Genomic DNA, 21,662 nt, shown 5'->3' on the forward strand with positions numbered 1-21,662 from the left:
ATGCCCAGTATATAATCTTACAACTCAAGGTGTATCACAACTTTCATCAGCCACTTTTTACATGTTAACACGTCTAAAACTGGAAATGCTGTATGTGTGCACATGCGTGTGCTTGTGGGTTTGTAGGTGCACTCGAACTGGAAATGCTGTATGTGCGCACATGTGTGTGCTTGTGGGTTTGTAGGTGAACTCGCCAATGCATGTCCTTATGGAGGCCATCACTGGGAGCCTTCCTCTATTGCTCTCCTTTTATTTTTTGAGATAGGGTCTCTCACTGAACCTAGAGTTTGTCATTTCAGCTAGTCTGGCTGGTTAACAAGTCCCCAGGCTCCCCCTATCTCCACTCCCTCCCCAGTACGGGGTTACAGGCAAATGCTACCATGCCCAGGTTTTACACGGATGCTGGGGATTCAGACTCAGGTCCTCATGCTTGCACAGCACAGCAAACACTTTACGAGCTGAGCCTTCTCTGCCAATCCTGGAATACTTCTTATAATCAAGTGTCTTAGATTGGGTAAGACCTGATATTTCCAACAAGCAAATTATTTAGGCTTTCTTTAGCTGAGTTGCATCCGTAAAATGGAGATATTTATTTATTCACTTCATAGCACGGTAGTGATGACTTAGGGGATGACTCAAGTGAAGTATTCAAATACAACCTGGCACACTGATAACCAGCATTACCCCTAATATACCCGCAAACTAGTTTGTTCCCTTGTCATCTCTACAAAGACCACTCTAACAAGCTAATTAACTGAGATCAAAAGGAACAACCTGTCAGTTCTGATTCCTGTAATCTAACTACTTTAAATTTATTGGGAAAAGTGGTAAGCGTGAAGCTGAGACGCTCTGTGGAACAGCTCACTGTCTGTCTCATCCATCTGCTGTTTCCGAACTTCCTGGGAAAGTGCAAGAGGGAGGACCACTGGCAGGAGGAGAGCTCATGCAGTGTCGTGCTAGGCTACCTCAATGACTGCATCCATAAAACAGACCAGGATAGAGAGACACCCTCTCCTTGGGGAGTTACCTGCAAACACAGGAAGAAAGGAGGAGGTCCACACTCCGCACACTTAATGTAAGGTTCCATGAGGTAGGAGGAGCAGCCTCTGCAAGGGGGCTTATCAGATGGATCATCTAGAACAGAGCAGACAAACAAGTTGAAAACTCCTCCTGCACACCACTAAGCTCTGCAAACGGCCGACAAGCGGCTGGGCTGACAAACACATGCGGGTGGGACAAGCTTACTCTACACATACACAAGAGCCGCTCTCCTCTCGATTCCATGACAACGATCCTTCCTCCAGGGCACCACTGCTTCAAACATGGAGGGGGCAGAGGGCGCCCGCAGAAAACTTAACAGAACTTCGAAGGTTTTACAAAGCCCACTTTGCCACAAGGAAAAGAAAAACGGGCACATCCCCTGCCCAGCCCACATATACAAGGCAAACCAAACAAAATGCTAACAACTGCCCCAGCGCACAAGCAGTCCCTGTCCCGTTCTTCCAACTTCTCTGCAAGTTTGAATTTTTCCTCAAGTCGGGGGAATCCCGATTTGGGACTAAAGCTTTGTGTCCAGGTTGAGACTTCTCCCCAGAAAAACACAAACATTGCAGACCTGCTCTTGTTCTGGTGAAAACAGCGGGCCTCTGAATTATGAAGGCAAAGGGTACAATATAAACCTCCCAATGCTCTAAAACTGTAGGCATGTATGGTCCAGGTTGCCCCAAATCCAGTCTCCCTGAAGTCAGGGCAACCAACCACTCTCTGTGGTTACCCACAGGAATGTGGGACAAAGGCCCTGGAAGGGAGATGGAGGAACCTACTTTGTTTAGTTTGGGGCACGATCTCTCATATTACCTAACAGCATTTTCCTCCCTAAAGCTAAAAAACACCCTTCAAGGCATCATTCCTTCCTCTAACAGTGATTTGCTTTGAAATGTAGACTCGGAGGAAAATGACAGAATAAAGAAATGTACTCCCCTGCTGGGCAGTAGTGAAGCACACCTTTAGGGAGGCAGAGGCAGGCAGATCTTTGTGAGTTTGAGGCAAGCCTGGTCTACATAGTGAGTTCCAGGACAGGCAGAGATACACAGAGAAACTCTGTCTCGAAAAATCAAAAACAAACAAAAAGTATTTCCAGAAGCCTTTTCCTTTTGTTTTGTTTTTGAGACAGGGTCTCATGTAGCCCAGGCTGGTCTCCAACTTTGATGACCTTCAACTGCTGATCTTCCTGCTTCTGCCTCCAAAGTGGAGGGATTACAAGCATTCACCATCTACCACTTCTGGTGAAAAAATAAAATATAAGATGCCAGATGTCATTCTTAAAAAAAAATTACGAGACTGGGCAGCAGTGGCGCATGCCTTTAATCCCAGCACTCAGGAGGCAGAGGCAGGTGGATCTCTGTGAGTTCGAGGCCAGCCTGGGCTGCCGAGTGAGTTCCAGGAAAGGTGCAGAGCTACACAGAGAAACCTTGTCTCGAAAAACCTAAATAAATAAATAAATTACGTGTTTGTATGTGTGTGTGATGTGTGCGTGTGAGTGCAGGTGCCTGTGGAGGCCAGGTGTCAGGTCCTGGAGCTGGAGTTACAGGCAGCTGTGGCCCACCTGATGTGCATGCTGGAAACTAAACTCCAGCCCCCTGCAAGCGCAGAACACCTTCTTAAGTGACCAGCCATCACTCCAACCCCAGGGCCAATCTTTACCAAATCACTATGTCCTGAACTCTGGCTTTGTTTCGATTTTTAAGAGACAGACTCTCCGTTGTCAAAGCTGGTCCTGGATTGCTAGGCCTAAGTCATCGTCAGAGATCCGCTCTAATATTTTTGTCTTGCATTTTATTATTTATTATCTGTGTGCGGGCACGTGTGCAGCAGCATACGGAGATCAGAGGAAACGTTGGGGAGTCAGTTCTCTTCTTCCACCATGTGTTAACCAGAGATTGAACTCAGGTCCTCAGGCCTGAACCATCTTGCTGACTCTTTCCTATCCTTTTTAACAGTTCACTGCATCAATTAACTAACCTGATGGTTCTCCACAACCTCCTAGGAAGACATTTTGAAAATAACTGACTAGGATGCACTAGTAACATTTTGCAGACAAGAACTGGGATTCTAGACAGTACTCAAGATACTTCTTCCTATACAAGGAAACAATTCCTTAGCAAACTTTTATTTTTTTTTATTTTTTTTTTTTTTAAAAGATTTATTTATTTATTATGTATACTGCACATATCTCTGAAGGCCAGAAGAGGGCACCAGATCTCATTATGGATGGTTGTGAGCCACCATGTGGTTGCTGGGAATTGAACTCAGGACCTTTGGAAGAGCAAGCAGTGCTCTTAACCTCTGAGCCATCTCTCCAGCCCCTTAGCAAACTTTTAAATATCTCATTGAAAATTCAAGCAGATAGAAAAATAAACCTCCCAATTACTGTATCACATGTAAAAAAATATTTGTTTTTGGTAGTGTGTTAGGGATCTGACTCAGGACCTTGTACATGCTAGTCAAGCAGGTGTGCAGCAGGAACCATTGAGCTAGTCCTAGCCCCAACTAAAATATTTTTTGACAGTTTGGTGTGGTGGTGCATGCCTTTAATCCCAGCATTCACGGGACAAGCAGGTAGATCTTTATGAGATCCACACCAGCTAGAGCTACTTAGTGAGTGCCTGTCTCAAAGAAAAATTTTTGACAGTTTAAATACATCTGAATACTCTAGTATGACAAGTATACACAATTCAAGAGGAGGCTGTATTTTGTCTTGTTCAGAACTCGACCAGGAATTACTAAGACTTGTAGCATTTCTTCGTCACTAGCAGTCTGAATCATCCTGCATTTCTAATGGTAAGATGCAGTGATTCAACCTATGGGTCTAAGCAGCTGACTGCTGAAGTCATCATGTCTCTTGATGCTTTTATGTCCTGCCCCCCATCTTTCCACCCCCACTTTTTTGAGACAAGGTTGTACTCTTTAACTCAGGCTGTTTTCTGAACTAGAGATAATCCTCCTGCTTCAGCATCCCAAGTGGTGGGATTACAAACATGTGCCATCACATCTGGCTATAATCATGTCTTTTTTACTATGGAATTATTTTTATTTTTGAAAACAAACATGTAGCTACATATTCCATTTTCAATTAATAAGAGACTTGAAAAATATAAAAAGAAATAATTGGGTCTAAAAGGTTGAGAACTAATGTAACCGGTGGCTGAATAGTGGCCATGTATGCATTGATAACAATTTTTTACTTTATCAGTATCTCTGATATGTATAACATTTCACATTTCTCCCTCTCTATGTATTTTTCTAAAATTACTGAGTGCACAGAGGATAGATCCAGATTTTGAAGGCCAATTTATTTTGATTACATTTATTTATCCACTTTGTGTGTATGTGTGTGGGCAGGAATGAATTATATAACATGAGTACATTTGTGTTACATAATTCACAACCACCTGTAATTCCTCTGCCAGGCCTCCATGGGTACCCACACTCATGTGTACATACCAATACACACATAATTAAAAACAAGAAAAATAAATTAAAAAATTTTGAGGAAAGAGTTTTACAATGTGAACAAATTGACAAAAAACACTGTAAATGGGCTGGAGAGAAGGCTCTGTGGTTCAGAGCATACCATGCTCTTGTAGAGGACTGAGGTTTGGCTCTCACACCCACACTGGATGGCTCACAACAGCCTGTCACATCAGTGCCAGGGCATCTTGACACCTTCTTCTGGCCTCCTCGGGCACCTGCATTCATATATATATATATTCATATATATTCATATATATATATATATATTCCTACACAGACACACACATAATTAAAAATTAAATAAATCTTTGTGCTGGAGAAATGGCTCAGCAGTTAATAGCACTGGCTGTTATTCCAGAGGACCAGGGTTCAATTCCCAGCATCCATATGGCAACTCACAACCATCTGCAGCTTCCTCTTCTGGCCTCTGGAGGTATCAGGCATGCATGTGGTACGCAGACATACATGCAAGCAAAACATCCATACACATAAAATAAAAATAAAAACAAGTCTAAAAAACATTATAAACAAAGCTAGATATAAGGTTCAGTGCTTAAGAGTGTTTATTGCTCTTGCAGAAGACTTAGTTTATGTACCCAGTACCCACACATCTGTAACTCCTGTTCCAGGTGATCCCAAACCCTTTTCTGGCTTTCATGGGCTCCTGTAAACACATAGTCCACATAGACTCACAGAGGTGGACACACAGACACACAAATAAGTCTTTACAAAACAAAAACTATAAACTGAGTTGAAAAAGCAAGTAAACTGAAAGAAAGTATTTGCACACTCACGAGAGAAAAAGTCTGAAAATTTTTTTTTTTAATCTTTATTTTTTTGTGTATGGGTGTTTTAGCTGCATGAACGTCTGTACACCATGTAGATGTAGTGCTTGTAGAGGCCAGAAGGTGTCAGATCCCCTGGGACTGGAGTTACAGACAGTTGTGAGCCCTCATGTGGTTGCTGGTGATCAAACTCAGGTGTTCTGGAAGACCAGTCAATGACCTTAACCATTGAGCCATCTCTCCAGCACCTGAAATTCTTTTTTTTTTTTTTTTTTTTTTTCTCTTTTGAGACAGGGTTTCTCTGTGTGTAGCCCTGGCTGTCTTGGAGCTTGCTCTGTGTCATTACAACACACTCTAACAATTGTGTTTTAAACGATGGAAGTAAACCTGGCAGTGGTGGCGCACGCCTTCAATCTTAGCACTTGGAAGGCAGAGGCAGGAGGATCTCTGTGAGTTCCAAGACAGCCAACACTGTTACACAGAGAAACTGTCTCAAAAAACCAAAAACAAAACAAAACAAAAATTCCAAAAGGTGAGAGTAGCTTCAGTCTATACTTGGAGCACTGTTAAACTGAAAATGTAGAACTAGATGTGTCCAAAGAGTCTACTTTTCTAAATAAACGTAGGGAAAATGCAGAATGCCTTTAAGAAAATGATAAAGAAACAAAAAATACATTTCTGGTTCTTACTGGGACACTAATGAACATCTACTTTGCATCACCTAATTTTGTGATTTCCATTTCTTCAAAATCCAATGACGGTGCATGTCTGAACTCTCAGCACTTAGGAAAATAAGTAGTTCAAGGTCCTCCTTAGCTACAAAGCCAATTCCAGGCCAGTCTAAGCTACATGAAACCCTGAGCTCAGAAATAAAGATGTTTAATTACAGATCAATCACATGGTGGCTGGTCCACTCAGCGTGGCTTTATTCTAAGACTTGGAGTGATAGATACATTTGTGTCCTGTTCAGTAGGCAACCAATAGGTACTGGTTGATTTGCCTTTAAGGAGACATTCATACTTCCTTCAAGCATTATCATTCAACTTCAAAGGTGTTGCTTCCACAATCACCTTCTACTTTAGCTGGCTATTCATCTTCACCGAGACTCGTCCCATGGTACTTACTGCTCAAGGAACCCAAACGGTCCATGCTCTAACAGTGACTGCTGTTTGATCTTCCTTGATACTGAGCTTCTTCAAGACTTCAGAAGCAGCCAAAAAGGAATGAATGATCGCCTATGAACAAAGAGAAGAGCCACATGGATCAGAAAACCGTTCAAAAGCCTATATTCAAGCAGCACCTTGAACCCTGTCACACCAGGGGTTTGTGATGCTGGGGGACCTGCTCTTCCTCTACAAACCTGATTCTCCTCTGTAAAGGGGCTATGAAGCAACAAGCTCTTCAAAGGAGTGAGCATTAAATGTCCACTCAAATATCCATACAGTGTAGCCTGGCACACGGGTCTACATATCTCTTTCGGTTTTTGCTTTTCAAGCACTCACTATGGTAGTCCAGGCTGGAATCCACCTGAAGTTCCTGCTTCCTTAGCTCCCCGGGTCAAGGATCACAGGCGTGCTCCACCACAACCAGCAAATGCTATCAATTTCTAAAAAAACACCTTTGGCTTTCTCTGCCAAGTATCCACTCTCTTTGGCCAGATTTACTTTGGTAAACTGACACAGCAATGGTGGGGTGGCCAATCACAACGCTCAGACCTCTATGTTCACAGAATTTAAAGTACGTCTGTCCTCCTTACAAAATCTGGAACTTGCTGGTGTGGAGGTATACATCTTTAATCCCAGCACCCAGGAGGCAGAAGAGAACAGGTCTCTGTGACCACGTTCAAGTTCAAGGCCAGCCTAGTCTACACACTGAGTTCTGGAACAACCAGTGTTACATGGTGAGACCCTGTCTCAAAAAAAAATTTTTTTTAATCTGAGTATTACTGGAGACCAAGAAATCCTACCCAGGCTGGGTGGCGGCGGTGGTGGTGCAGGCCTTTAATCCCAGCACTTGGGAGGCAGAGGCAGGCAGATCTCTGAGTTCGAGTCCAGCCTGGTCTACAAAAACAGTTCCAGGACAGCCAGGGCTGTTACACAGAGAAACCCTGTCTTGAAAAAAAACCAATAATAATAATAATAATAATAATTTTTTGAGACAGGTTTTCTCTGTGTAGCTCTGGTTGTCCTGTCTAGACCAGGCTGGCCTTGAACTAATAGATCCACTTGCCTCTGCCTCCAGAGTACTGGGATTAAAGGCGTGCACTACCACCACCCAGTAGAAAAATGAATTTAACAAAGGAATAGTATACACCCAGGAATATAATAATAAATCAATATCTGAATAGTATCACTGTATATGGACTATCTCTTGGAATCCCAACAATCTCGTGGAACAGGCTGTTTTTTTTTTCCAAGGAAAGGAAGCGCTAAAGACTGGGGCATTTGCACAATGTTTTAACAGGCTGGTGAACAGCAGGGCCCTATCAATAGAAGCTTACACCGTAAAGGATGCTAGAATACGCTCTGACAAACACGTCACAAAGCAAGAATGCTGCAGAAAGCAAAAAAAATCTTTCTTCCTTCCCCTTTCTTAAAAGCCCGCTCGGTGACACTAACATCCTTGAGAGCCAGGCTACATTCAAATTAACTACTAAAGGGGGCAGGGAAGGGACCGAGGGGCAGGCCCCGGGAGTTGCGTGCGGGCTTAGCAGCTGGGCAGAGAGCATCCTTACAGCTGCATGGCCTTGGGCCAGTCACTGTACCCCGGCCTCGGCTCGCAAACGCTGCTAACCACAGGCTCTCGGAGACCCACGTGGGGGTTCAGCGGGGCAGGTGGACCGGGCCGGCGCTCCAGCGCCCAGCCGGGAACACCGAGGTGCCGCACGGCCCGCCGCCCGCCCGGGGGAACGGGGGGGAGGGGGCTCGGGACCGGTCGGGCCGCACCCGCCTCCCCCCCACGCGTGGCCCCGCCGCGGCAGCCCGCCCCTCGTGACCCCGCGTGCCCTCGCTCTCGCCGCCCGGCCCGCTCCTCTCACCTCGCCCGCTCTCGCACCTCCGCGCCCAAGAGCCTCCCGCGGCGCGCGCTGGCCAGGTCCTCTGCGTGCGCGCCCCCCCGGGCCCGCGTGCGCGGCCCCGAATCACGTGCGCGGCCCCGGACCACGCCGTCGCGAGCACGCCGCGTCTTGCCCCGCCTCCACCCGGGCCGCGGGCGGGTCCCGGTAGCGCTGCCCCGGGATGGGAAGAGTGGTTCCTCCCGCTCGCCTACAGGCTCTGGAGTCTCACCGGCTCTCACTTTTCCCGTCGCCACAGGCGTCCCGGTGCCGTGCCTCGGCTGGCTCAGTCTGGATTTTCTCCTAACAGTCCCACTCCAGTCCTGTTGCAAGCGAGGAAACTGAGGCTGCCCAGGCACTGGGCCGAAGGACGGCGAGCCCGGGCCCTGCCATGCCACTTATGGATTACCCAGACTGAATGCCTGGAGGGGTGAAGAGGGTCCTTTTCATTCTGATGCTTCTGGGACGTCGAAATTGCCTTCTCTGGAAAGACCCATCCCCTCCCTGGGCTTCAGATGCCCACATGGAAGTGCAGTGATGATGTGGTGGTCCACTCTGATGTCAATCTTGAGGGCTAGGTATGTCCCAACATCTCTTATTACTACTAGTAGAGATTGTTGTAATATCTTCCATTTGTGGAGTCCTTCCTTACTGCATGCCAGGCATTGTACAAAGCGGATTACTCATACGGGCTCGCTTAAAACAACTTTCTGAGGAAGGCACTGTTCCTGTCTCCAAGGTCCAGCTGAGGAAATTTAGGCACTGGAATATATAATATAACTTAGGATCGCATTGCTGCTGCCAAGTGTTGGGGAAGGGATTCAGGCCCTGGTTGATCTGAACTATAATGCTGTATATCTATTTAAAAATCTGTCTCAGATTTACCCAACTTCTGTTGGAATTCATTTATACACTGCCTATGTGGCATCTTTATTCGTTTTTTGGTACACAAGTAATATAAGTCCATTGTTAAAACAACAACAACAAAAAACTCAGCTGGGTGTAGTTAGTGGCATACATCTGTGATCATAACACTTGGGAGACTGCAGGACAGTTGCCATGAGTTTGAGGTCAGTCTGGGTGGGCCACAGAGTGAGAGATCTGTCTGTCCCAAAGAGAGAGAGAGAGAGAGAGAGAGAGAGAGAGAGAGAGAGAGAGAGAGAGAGAGAGAGAGAGAGAGAACATTACAATTCACATGTGAAAATCACCCCACCATGCTAAATAAACAGTTAATTTTTTTATATATATTCCCTTCCATACACTTTCCTACTTATTGTATCAATGTTAGAGCATTGTATCAATGTTTACATTTACTGAATCCTCAAGTCAATTCATTCATTTGGCAAATACACAATGAGCAGTCACTGTGCTAGGTGCTGAGAATTTGGTAGTGAGCAAAACATATTCTCCTGCTCATAAGGTTGATGTATTATATATGTAAATAATAAAAGATAAGTATATTATATATATATAATAAATATTAAAAGGTGGCTCCTAGGCTGGGCGGCGGTGGTGGCGCACGCCTTTAATCCTTTAATCCCAGCGCTCGGGAAGCAGAGGCAGGCGGATCTCTGTGAGTTCGAGGCCAGCCTGGGCTACCAAGTGAGTTCCGGGAAAGGTGCAAAGCTACACAGAGAAACCCTGTCTTGAAAAACCAAAAAAAAATTAAATAAATAAAAAAGTGGCTCTTAATGTGGTTTTATGGGAAATGAATTGAGATCAAGGTATTAACAGTGATACAGAAATTTTCTTTTAGTCAGGATAGGGAAGAAAGGTCTCTTAGTAGACATGGCACACAAGCAGACATCCGATTATTTAATGAGAAACGGAAGCTAAGTGGATTTCTCGAAAGAACCATGGAAGAGAGACAAGTACAGTGGCCCTGGTATGTGGATTTGATTGGCATGGAAAAGAAGCAGGGTGGCCAGACTGGCTGGAATAGAGTTGATTAAAGAAATATGATGGAAACATGGCCAGGACCCAGATCACATGTCGTTTGGTAAACTTTGGATGGATTTTGGATTTCACTGGGATGTGATAGAATTCCATGAAGGGTTGAGATCAATGTCCTTAAGAAAAGCATAGCAACTCATGCCTGTAACCCCACCATACAGGAGGCCAACCTGGGCAACATACAAAATTCCAGTGCAGTCTGGTGTATAAGACTCTGGCTCAAAAAAAAAAAAAAATGGATAAATTAAAATGTCCAAGGGGTATGAAAATTAAATTATAAGTTAAAATGTATCCAAGGGTGTACAACAAAGTATGATGACATGTATGTGAGAAAATGACATAATGAAACCAATTATGTATAGGCTAACTTAAAAATTAATTCAATAAAGCCAGGCAGTGGTGGTGCACGTCTTTAATCCCAACACTCAGGAGGCAGAGCCAGGAAGATCTCTGTGAGTTCAATGCCAGCCTGGTCTATGGAGCGAGATCCTGGCACCAAAAACTACACAGAGAAACCCTGTGGCGGGGGTGGGGAGGGTGGGGGTGGGGGCGGGAATTAATGCAATAAGAATGAAAATGTTCGGGTTTGGAGAGATGGCTCAGAGGTTAAGAGCACTGGCTGTTCTTTCAGAGATCCTGAGTTCAAGTCCCAGCAACCACATGGTAGCTCATAATCATCTTTAGTGGAATCTGATGCCCCCATCTGGCATATAAAGGCACACAGGAACATAGAGCGCTCGTACATAAGTAAATCTTTAAAAAAAGAAAGTGTTCAGGGACTGGTGGGATGGCTCAGTCTGTTTGAGTATAAACCCCTAGATGAGGTGATGCGTGCCTGCAGCCCCAGCGCTGGGAAGGAGACAGGAGGATCCCTGGGGCGTGTTGGTCAGACAGTTTGGCTAAATCAGTGAACTTCAGGTTCATTGAGACATACTCTCAAAAAATAGAATGAAGGGGCTGTTGCACAAACATGTGGACCTGAGTTCAGATCACCAGTGCTCCACTCACTAGTCACCCCAGCACTGGGGAGAGTTGAGACAGGCACCTTCCTGGAGCTCAGTGGCCGGCCAGCCAGCCTTGCCAAATTGATGAGTTTCAGGAGAGACCCTGCCTCAAAAACTAAGGTGGAGCAGGGCGGCAGTGGCACACACCTTTAATCCCAGCACTCGGGAGGCAGAGCCAGGCGGATCTCTGTGAGTTCGAGGCCAGCCTGGTCTACAGCGCGAGATCCGGGACAGGCACCAAAACTACACAGAGAAAACCTGTCTTGAAAAACAAACAAACAAAAAAATTAAAACAAAAAAATAAGGTGGAGAGCAATTGAGGAAGACACCCAACATAAAACCTCTGGCCTTCATGTGTAGAGGCACATATGGGCAGATCTCTCTCTCTCTCTCTCTCTCTCTCTCTCTCTCTCTCTCTCTCTCTCTCTCTCCTCTCTCTCTCTCTCTCTCTCTCTCACACACACACACACACACACACACACACATACACACACACACTCTCCAAACCCCCCAAACCCCCCCACCTCCACCCCCACCGCCAAAATAAACTTTCCAGTGAAAGGAAGGATAACCCTGACGGGAGCAGTGTTCTCCTTGATTTCTTCCTTAAGCAGCGTAGTGTTAGTGGCATTGCAAGACCATCAGAAGAGAAGGGGGGAGTCTAATCGAAGGCAGACTGACTAGGAGGAGAAACTTAAGTTTTGTTTGGGCTCTGTGTTTTGCATCCTAACTGGAAATGACAATAGAAGTCTGCTGCTCAGTGGAGAGCTCAGGGCTCAGCTCAGGGCTCCAGTTGTGTACCAAGTAGAAGTGTTTCTTTGTCTGTGTTCTCCTCAGCTTGAGAACAGACTGTCTTTTCTCTTTGTAACCTCAGCACCCGGAAAGGTAGGACCAGCTGATACTGGTGAAATGAATAAAGACAAAGGTATTGGCCAGAGATAGTGGCACACACCTTGAATCCGGGCACTTGGAGTCAAGCAGAGGAGGATTGCTACAAGTGGAGGCCAGCTTGGTCCATAGCACAGCTTCCAGGCCAGTCAAGGGTTACATAGGAAATGCCTGTCTTAAAAACCGAAACAATAAAGGCCAAAGGCACAGATAAAGTTACTCAGATAAAATGTGTGAGATTTACAAGAAGACCTGGGGCTGGAGTGATTCAGGCTCCGTGGCTCGGAGGACTGGCCCCCAGCCACCTGTAACTCCAGTTTTAAGGGACCTAGGCCTTTGGTCTCCATGGGTACCAGGCATGCAAGTGATACACATACATGCCGGCAAAACACTTACACACATAAAATAAATCTAAAAACTGTTTTAAAAAATAAAATGAAAAAGAAAATTACTCTATACTTATACTGGATGTTCAAGCAGCTGAACATGACTTACAAGTAGAGTGACCGTAATTCCTGAATTGATCAGGCGATTCCTGGTTTGTTCCTGTTGTTGTTACCTAGTTATTAATATTGCCTTGACTCACTAAGATGTGCCTTGTTTTGTACAACAAATCTATACATCGTTCTTTGTAGAAGGCCCTTCCAGATCTATCTCGTTTGTTCTGTTTGGGTGCCAGGGATCAAAACCAAGGCAAGCACTGTGCCACTAAGCTCCGCTTAACCTGTGACAAACTTCTGTGCTCATCATCTTGTAGTCAGTTCCCAAGCACCATGGAAGGACCTCCCGTTCTCATCTGCCCTCTTACCGCCTGGCTTCCTTTGCCAAGGGAGGACTTCACTTCAGCTTGGCTGTCACTTTTCCTGACCCTTCAAAACTCTGAGTTCCCAGCATACCCTGTGTTTTAACTTCAGAACAAAGATGTGCCTTGTTCCCCCTCTCACCATCTCCACAGAGAAATCTGGAAATAAAACGGACACACAGTAATTTTACAAATTTACTGACCTCTGTTTTTAAACCTTGACCTTCAAGACAGGCACATTCTCTAGGGCCTTCATTCTTGACTAAGCAAAGAGTCTACTTTTGAACCAAAAGTCTAACAAAGAAAATTGTTTCCTGATGTCAGGCTCTGTAATGTGACTGCATTGGTTGGGAACAAAATCCTCAATTCCTCCTCATCCATGGAGTTGTTGTGTTTAGAGTCAAAAGTGCATGTTCTGAGTCTCCTTCCTGTGAAAATAATACCGTTGTGTCTGCTTACTTTTCCTTTTTTTTCTAGTGAGACAGAGTCTTGTTATATGGGCTGGAACTCACTGTGTAGCTTAGGCTCCCTCGATCTGGTGATCTTTTCTGCCCCAGCCTGAGCTTGTAGCCATGTGCCACCCTGCTTGTCTCTCTTACTTACTCTCTATATCCTAAGTATCGAACAACTCCGTAAACTGGCTCTCCTGCAATTTTCCATATTTCCCACCTGACTGAGATGTCTGTCGTTAATGACCCTGCAAGTATATTGTTAAAAAGCAAGTGTTGGGACTAGAGAGATGACTTAGTGGTTAAGAGCGCTGGTTGCTCTTCCAGAGGACCCAGGTTCAATTCCCAGCACTCACATGGCAGCTCACAACTGTCTGTAACTCCAGTTCCAAGGGATACCTCATACAGGCATACATTCAGGCAAAACACCAATACACATAAAATAAAAACAAATGTGTTTTTTTTTTTAAAGCAACTCTCAAAATCCAGCTCTGCCTTCTTCCCTTCTATTCTATGAGAAATACCCTGTCAGTAGAGATAAGCATGGGATAGGTCCTGCATTAGACCACTTTTCTAATCACTGGGGCTCCTCAAAAGTGCCCTCCGGTGATAGAGTCCATGAGAGGAAGAGCAACTTGGCTCACAAAGGACCCAAGCCTCAAGTAGGACAGTGTTAGAGGTGTCTGCATCAGGGTGCTTTTCACAGAAGTCCTGGCTTCAGGAGCCCACTGGTCTCTTACACTCAGAACATTGTCTTCCTCCTCTCTCCCCCTTCCCCATGGTCTTCTCTGTGAGGCTACCTTCTTGCAAAGGGTTAGAGAGCTGGAGCAGGTGTCCATGCTGTCATCCATAGATGGTCCGTTCCATTCTTAAATACCGTGTCTGGGACAGCACTGTGATGCATTGTTTTCAATGGTGTGCCTCTCTTCACTGACCAAATGCTGCCATGTTTGGGCCCTAAGGCAATAAAGAATGTAAATTGAAGAAGAAGGGTTAGGGAATTAACCCTTTTCCTCACAGAAGGTTCCTAGAGATCTTATATGATTTGGTCCTCCCCTACTGCACCCAGCCTACAGAGTAGGGTTGAGGCACCCTTGTATATTCATGTCTCTATACCGTAGGGAAGATCAATCCCAAAGATAATAAGGGTGAAGAAGGGAAAAGAAAATGCTAGTAAAAAGTCTTGCTGTATCCCACTTTACAATAAGGGAGAACAAGGTTCGCTTGTTCCAAGTCGTTCAGGTAACACAGCCAAAAGTAAAACCGGATCTGTAATCAGACATGGTGGCATGTACCTGTAACAACTGGGACACAGAGGTAGGAAGATTGTGAGTTGAGGGTATCCTGGGCTACATGAGACCCCCCCCATCTCAAGCAACAACAACAACAATAAAAAAAATCCACTAAAATTATGGGGTCAGAGCTGTAGCTCAGTTGGTAGAAGCTTATCTAGTGTGAACAAACCCCTGGGATTCAACCCCAGCATTACCTAAAACTGGGCATAATAGAACACACCTGCCATCCCTGCCTTGGAGGATCAGGAGTTGGATGTCATCCTCAGCTGTATAGCAAGTTTGAGGCCAACCTGGACTACATGAAACCCTATCTGTAAATAAGAGAATAAAAATGTAAAGTAAGCAGCATGTAATGGCACACAGGTAAAGCCAGGCAACATGTAGATGAACAGAAATGGGTTAGTTTAAGTGTAAGAGCTAGTCAATGGTAGGCCTGAGCTAATGGCCAAGCAGTTTTAATTAATATAAAAAAATGTAAAGTAATATACCACAAGTAAAGGATATTTGGGAATGCTATTCACAAGAAATTACAAAAAAAACTAGTTTTGTTAAGATGTATGTGGTAACAGCCTTAGTTATGAAGATTTTCATGTCATGGTGATTCAGTAAAGCTCTGATATAGCCAGGCTGTTGTTACCCTTAACTTTTGCCTCTTCTCCACCCGACTGACTTCTTACTCTTCCTCACAAAGTACAGGATATCTGCCTCATGACTCAACTAGGCTTTGCATAGAATTTAAAAGGTTGGATCAAGTGAGAAGTATTCTAGAACCTGATATTCAGAAAAACTAAATATGCCTACTCAGCAGCGTGACTGCATACCTTTGAGCCTGATAAACAGGCCCTCCACCTCTTGACTGTCAGAACAGACTCCCCAAATATTTGTCATCATCTGGTGACAAATAGTCTGTACTCTTTTGCAACCAGTGAATGAATGCACAGTGAATGTTTGAAGTATCTATAAGGATGTTGGCCTGATTTAATATAATTTTGAGAGAACGGACTTTGACAGGGGAGTCCTGAGTTTGAATCCTATCTCTCTACCTCTTAACACTGTTAAGAATTGGGCTGAGTTCAGAAGAGCTGGTGGGATAACTCCATGGTAAAGCACTTGCCATGGAATCCTGACGTCTGAATTTGATCTCCAAACCCAATGGTGGAAGAATCAGCTCCTAAAAGTTGTCTTCTGACCTCCACACATGTTCTAGGACACGTGCATGCCCACATACACGACATCAACAAAAGTCAGGCCAGCAAGATGGTTGAGCAGACAAAAGTGTTTGCTGCTCTGGAACTCACAGGATGCAAGGAGAACCGGTCCCTTCAAGCTGTCCTCTGACTTCCACATGCACACATACCTCACATACACACAATAATAAATAAATGTAAAATTACAAAATGAGTCAAAAATAGTTTAGCCAAGTTAAACCTGGGTATGGTGGCTGAGAGTGACAATCCCAGTGCCTAGAAGCTGAAGCAGGAGGAGTGTTTCTAGTGCTAAGTGAGCCTAGGCAATAGGGTGAGAACCTGTCTCAAAACAACAACCAAAAGAAGAACTTCAGTAAGTTATTACCTTTCTCTGACCTTTTTCTTATATAAAAAATGATAATATCTAATTCAGACAATCTTAAAGCGGGAATGTAGCTCAATCATAGAACGTTTGCCTAGTGCATACAAAGCTCTTAATTCTATCCTAGCATTGCATAAGACCAGGAGTCTGGGTCTGGAGAGAGAGCTCAGTGGTTAAGAACCTTGCCTCAGCCGGGCGGTGGTGGGGTGGTGGTGGCGCACGCCTTTAATCCCAGCACTTGGGAGGCAGAGCCAGGTGGATCTCTGTGAGTTTGAGGCCAGCCTGGTCTACAGAGCGAGATCCAGGACAGGCACCAAAACTACACAGAGAAATCCTGTCTAGAAATCCCCCACCCCCAAAAAAGAACACTGCCTCATCTTCCAGAGTACCGGGGTTGGTTCCTAGCATCTACCTGGCAGCAAACAACCCCTGTCCAGTTCCAGGGACTCCTATGCCCTCTTCTGGCCTCTGTGGGCACTGCACTCACATGCAGGCCGCAAGTGCATACACACACACACACACACACACACAGAAATACTCATATGCATAATTTAAAATATTAAAAAATAAACCTTTAAAAAGTGGTTCTACGGATGGTGGTGGCACACGCCCTTAATCCCAGCACTCGAGAGGCAGAGGCAGGCAGATCTCTGAGTTTGAGGCCAGCCTGGGCTACAGAATGAGTTCCAGGACAGCCAGAGATATGCACAACAAACAAAACAAAAGTTTTCTAGGTTTGGTTTTCTAGTGCTGGGCACTAGGATATTTCTATTATTTGAATCAGTGACTCTATTTCCTGAAACCTATAGGTTTCTAGAACAAGGGGCATGTAAATAGAGTTTCTTTGTCACTGCTTAAAAAAGTGAAGAGTCAGGTCTCAAGGTCATGGGACAAATGTAGTCCCACCAGGATGAGTACAGTAGTGTCAAGTGGAGATGAGTTGAGAATCTGTCCCAGTTCATGAATGTGAGTAGTGAACAGAAGTGTGTATTAGGAGTAATTAGCTGAAGACTGTTCTTTGGGGGCAGTATTACTTTCCAACTGTAAGCAAATGGAAGGAGCCCAGAAAAGGTTAACCTGATGCATATTTAATGATATGTGTAATTGTTATGGTGCTACTTGATAATTAGGCCTTAAATGTTAAGTGGCTTATATAAATGACTCTAATTGGGTATTTTTACACAGCCAACACATTTTTCCAGTGTGTCTCTGCTCATTTTATTAATTTTCTAGAATCTATAATCACAGCAAGAACGTTTTTCTCTGCAGCTCTCTACTGTTTAATCAAGTACTCACAAACGCACTCTTCAAAATGACATAGCAAAGGACCAAATAGCTATTGTTTGAGGCTCTCTGTATATGGTTTTTTTTTTTTTTTTCATTTTGGTCCTAGGAAATCCCTTCAGGGAGGTGGTATTATTCCCATGTCAGTGATGCAGAGGCTCACCCCTGGAGAATGTAAGCCAGCAGCATAGTGGAGAGGCAAGCTTCTTGGCCAGATGCTTTGTATAACAAGCAGAGGTGGTAAACATTCGTTTAGGAAGTAGAATGGCTCTGAGAAATCCAGTCTATATTTAAAGCATATCCACAGAGAGATATGGTGGGGAGAGAGGGAGAGGATATTCCTCTGTGTAGCCCTGGCTGTCCCAGCACATGGGAGGCAGAGGGAGGCATCTCTGTGATTTGAGGCTAGCCTGGTATATAATGAGTTACAGGACATCTAGGGCTACGTAGAAAGATCCTGTCTCAAACTGTCCCCCACCAAAGGAAGAAACAATTATTAGCCTAGCATAGTGGCTCACACCTTTAATCCTAGCACCCAGGAGGAAGAGGTAGGCAGATATCTGTGAGTTTGAGTCCAGCCAGGTCTACAAGGTGAATTCTAGGACAGCCAGGGATATACACAGAGAAACTCTGTATCAAAAACAAAAACAAAAACAAAAACAAAAACAAAAAACCAACAACAACAACAAAATGACATCATGAAACTTGCAGGCGAATGGATGGAACTAGAAAAAATCATCCTGAGTGAGGTAACCCAGACTCAGAAGGACAAACATGGTATGTACTCACTCATAAGTGGATACTAGATGTAAAGCAAAGAACAATCAGACTGCAACCCATAGAACCAGGGAGGCCACATAGCAGGGGGACCCTAGGATGACTGTGGCTTATAAATAAGTTTTGGTTTTACTCAAGCCTCAGTGAAACATTTCACTATTAGAATAAGAATTTTTACCGTTTATCAAGCTGATGAAAAGATATGCTGGCTGTACTTTCAGGAGGGGAGGCTAAAATCTTTTTAGGTTATGAATTAACCTATAGAAAAATGTCTGCCATAAATCAAACAGTGGAGGGGAAAATGAATACAGGAAAATGAATACACAACTTAAGTAAAACATAGCTCTCTGAACAGATGAAGATCGGTTTCTTCTGTATCCCAGAATCTAATCAATATTTATATGTATAATTCAGCTATTATTTGGCTTAAAAGGGCTTATTGGGAAATGTTATCATTTTTTACTATTTTCTACAGAGAAAATATTTTCCAGGTTCAAATAACTCTGGAATTTGGAATTATAACCTGTTTTTATGTTAAAAACAAAAACATTTAAGTGGAAAATGCTGAAGGACCACTGAACTCGATGTTGTGTTTACATATCTATATCTGTATAAAATAATGATTATAAATGTTTGTTTAAAAAGGTGAAGTGCAAATGTGAATTTAATAAGAAGTTGTAGATTTTCAACACTGTACACAAACTCCTTTGTTACAAATAAATATTTATGCTTCTAAAAAGAAAAAAAGGTGGTACCTACAACTAATCCCAGCAAAACAGCAATAACCAACATGAATAATAGGGAAACCTGGTGAGGTTTGGGGCATTTTTTTTTTTAGACCTCCTCACATGGTCCAGGCTGGCCTTGAACTTTCAAGTACTGGGGTGACAGGTGTTGTCCACCCCAGCTGACTAATTTATGTTAGAGGTAAGTGTCGAGCCAGTGTGTGAGAGACAGTCACTGAGCAGTTTTCTGCTGAAAAGCGATGCTGTACAGTTTGCACTTTGAAAAGCTCACTGTGTTTGTGACATCAAGAACTTCGTAGAAAAGGCAACAGCAGGTAGTGGGTGACAGATGCAGAGGCTGTTGCAGGTCACACCCACCTGCTTATTGTTTTCCTGTCAATACCTCAGAGGAAGGCAGAGTCCTTTGTTCTTACATAGTATGCATCAAATGTTAGGCACTTTCTGCAGAGATAAAATGTTAAAGTTAACCCAGCAGGAAGAAGGGACCCATTGGAGTGAAAGGATTTCCCTGAAGCACAGATAAAGTCCGATTCATTCTCTGTAGAAGGGAGAGAGCTGCTGGGGGAGGAAAGTAAGAGTGCAGCAGGGAGAGGCTTCCAGACAGACTTCTCGGCTGTGCCATGCTGTGGCACAGGATGTAGTGGGTTTGCCAAAGTTCATCGTCAGTATACTCAGACAAAACGTTTGGGCAAAGGTGCTTTCTGCCATGCCCTGGTGGGGTTGGTGCTTGTGGTGTTTTCAGACAGATCTCACTGCGGTGTTCCCTGGTGGCCTGGACTCAGGGTCCACATGATCACCATGCCTTTGTCTACCACATAGCTTGAATTATAAAGACTTGTGCCCCTTTTGCTTTTTAAATGGACACAATCCCTGAGGTGTAGATATTGCTGTATTTTGTGGTTTTTTGGTTTGGTTGTTTTTTTGTTTTGTTTTGTTTTGTTTTGTTTTGTTTTTTTGAGACAGAGTTTCTCTGTGTAGCCTTGACTGTATTGGAACTCACTCTGTAGATCAAGCTGACTTAGAACACACAGATATCGGATTGCCTCTGCCTCCTGAGGGCTGGGATTAAAGGCATGTGCTTTTGCATTTTTTTTTTTCAACACAGTGGTGTCTTCATAGACATCTAGAAGAATATTATCTACCCAAATCATTCTGAAATTGAACCTGGGTTTTACCTAACTGGTTTCATTTTACAATAAGACCATAACAGGTCTTAGAAATTGACAACTTGGTTTGATTTTTTCCCCCTTTCATTTTAATATAAAGAATGAATAGGGCCAGCCAGATTGCTCAATAGGTAAAGGAGCTTAGAGCAAGTCTGATGATTGAATTTGATTCCTGAGACCCACATGGTATAAGAACACTGACTCCTCCAACTTGTTCTCTGGCCTTGATGTGTGCCATGGCACACACATGGGTATTTGAACACACATGCAAATAAATAAAAATAGATGTAATTAAAAAAATTAAATGGGTTCAAATGCGGTGGTGCACAATTGCAATTGTAGCACTTAGGAGGTAAAAGTAGATAGGATTTCAAGGCCAGGCTTAGCTGCATAATGAGTTTGAGGCTATCCTGAGCTACACGGGACCCCCCTCTCTCTCAAAAAAAAAAAAAAAAGCAAAAACAAAACACAAAAAACCCCACAATGACAACAAAAAACAGCAAAACAAAACATCAACACACAAAAATTACCCAAACAAAGCAAATATGGGTTGGAATATGCTGAAAACCCGACCACCTTACTTTGTCATTCATCAAGGCAGAGTCTGTTGTTGTTTGTTTTTTGTTCTTTTTGGGGGCCCACCACCCAGCTCCGGAATAAATCACACACGGAGGTTTATTCTTACTTATAAACATCCAGCCTTAGCTTGGCTTATGTCTTGCCAGCTTTCCTTAACTTAACTTATCCCATCTACCTTTTGTCTCTGGGCTTTTCCTGTTCTCTTAATTCTGTAAATCTTACTCTTACTCGGTGGCTTACTGTGTAACTGGGTGGCTGGTCCCTGGAGTCCTCCTCCTTCTCTGTCTTTTAGCTCTCTCCTCTCCTTTCAGATTTCTCCTTCTATATATTCTCTCCGCCTGCCAGCCCCACCTATCCTTTATCCTGCCTTGCCATTGGCCACTCAGTTCTTTATTAGATCATCAGATGTTTTAGACAGGCACAGTAACACAGTTCCACAGAGTTAAATAAATGCAACATAAACAAAAGTAACACACCTTAAAATAATATTCTACAACAAGAGTCCCTCAGAACCCTTCTACTGATGAGTGGAAGCTTAAAACATACCTTACAGAAGCAAGGAGAACTGAAGCTTGGAAGTGTGGAGAGGAAGAAGGATAGAAAAAGGATGGGTATGGAGTATGGAGACCTTGTTGAGAAGAGGTTGTAGTTTTCTGTAGCACTTGTGGGTGCAATGAACAATTTAGTAAACATTTCAAAAAAGCTAGCTAGAAGAAGGTTTTGAAGGTTCACAACATGAAGCTTAAAGTGATGAAAATTATAATTACCCTTATTTGATTA

At 43.9% G+C, this 21,662-nt stretch overlaps 2 protein-coding genes across 8 annotated transcripts in view; one reads left to right on the forward strand and one right to left on the reverse strand.

Annotated features, from left to right (window-relative positions):
* Tada2a (transcriptional adaptor 2A) overlaps window positions 1–6,555 on the reverse strand; it is a 43,367-nt gene extending 36,812 nt beyond the window's left edge. The window contains exons 1-2 of one of the 3 annotated variants that reach the window (XM_059271380.1): window positions 6,443–6,555; window positions 1,028–1,134 (exon numbers count right to left, since the gene is read on the reverse strand). In XM_059271380.1, coding sequence (XP_059127363.1) covers window positions 1,028–1,134; window positions 6,443–6,467 — 132 coding nt within the window. In that variant the 5' untranslated portion in view covers window positions 6,468–6,555. The remainder of the gene's footprint in view (window positions 1–1,027; window positions 1,135–6,442) is intronic. The other 2 variants (XM_059271381.1, XM_059271382.1) reach the window with 2 other exon arrangements.
* A 1,355-nt stretch (window positions 6,556–7,910) lies between these two features.
* Window positions 7,911–21,662, forward strand: part of Acaca (acetyl-CoA carboxylase alpha) — a 270,501-nt gene continuing 256,749 nt past the window's right edge. Inside the window, exons 1-2 of one of the 5 annotated variants that reach the window (XM_059271384.1) lie at window positions 7,911–8,195; window positions 8,630–8,948. In XM_059271384.1, the coding sequence (XP_059127367.1) occupies window positions 8,908–8,948 (41 nt within the window). In that variant the 5' untranslated portion in view covers window positions 7,911–8,195; window positions 8,630–8,907. Of the gene's footprint in view, window positions 8,196–8,478; window positions 8,949–21,662 lie in introns of those variants that run through there. The other 4 variants (XM_059271383.1, XM_059271385.1, XM_059271389.1 and 1 more) reach the window with 4 other exon arrangements.

Source organism: Peromyscus eremicus, chromosome 8a (genome assembly GCF_949786415.1).
Source record: "Peromyscus eremicus chromosome 8a, PerEre_H2_v1, whole genome shotgun sequence".
NCBI classification, from domain to species: domain Eukaryota; kingdom Metazoa; phylum Chordata; class Mammalia; order Rodentia; family Cricetidae; genus Peromyscus; species Peromyscus eremicus.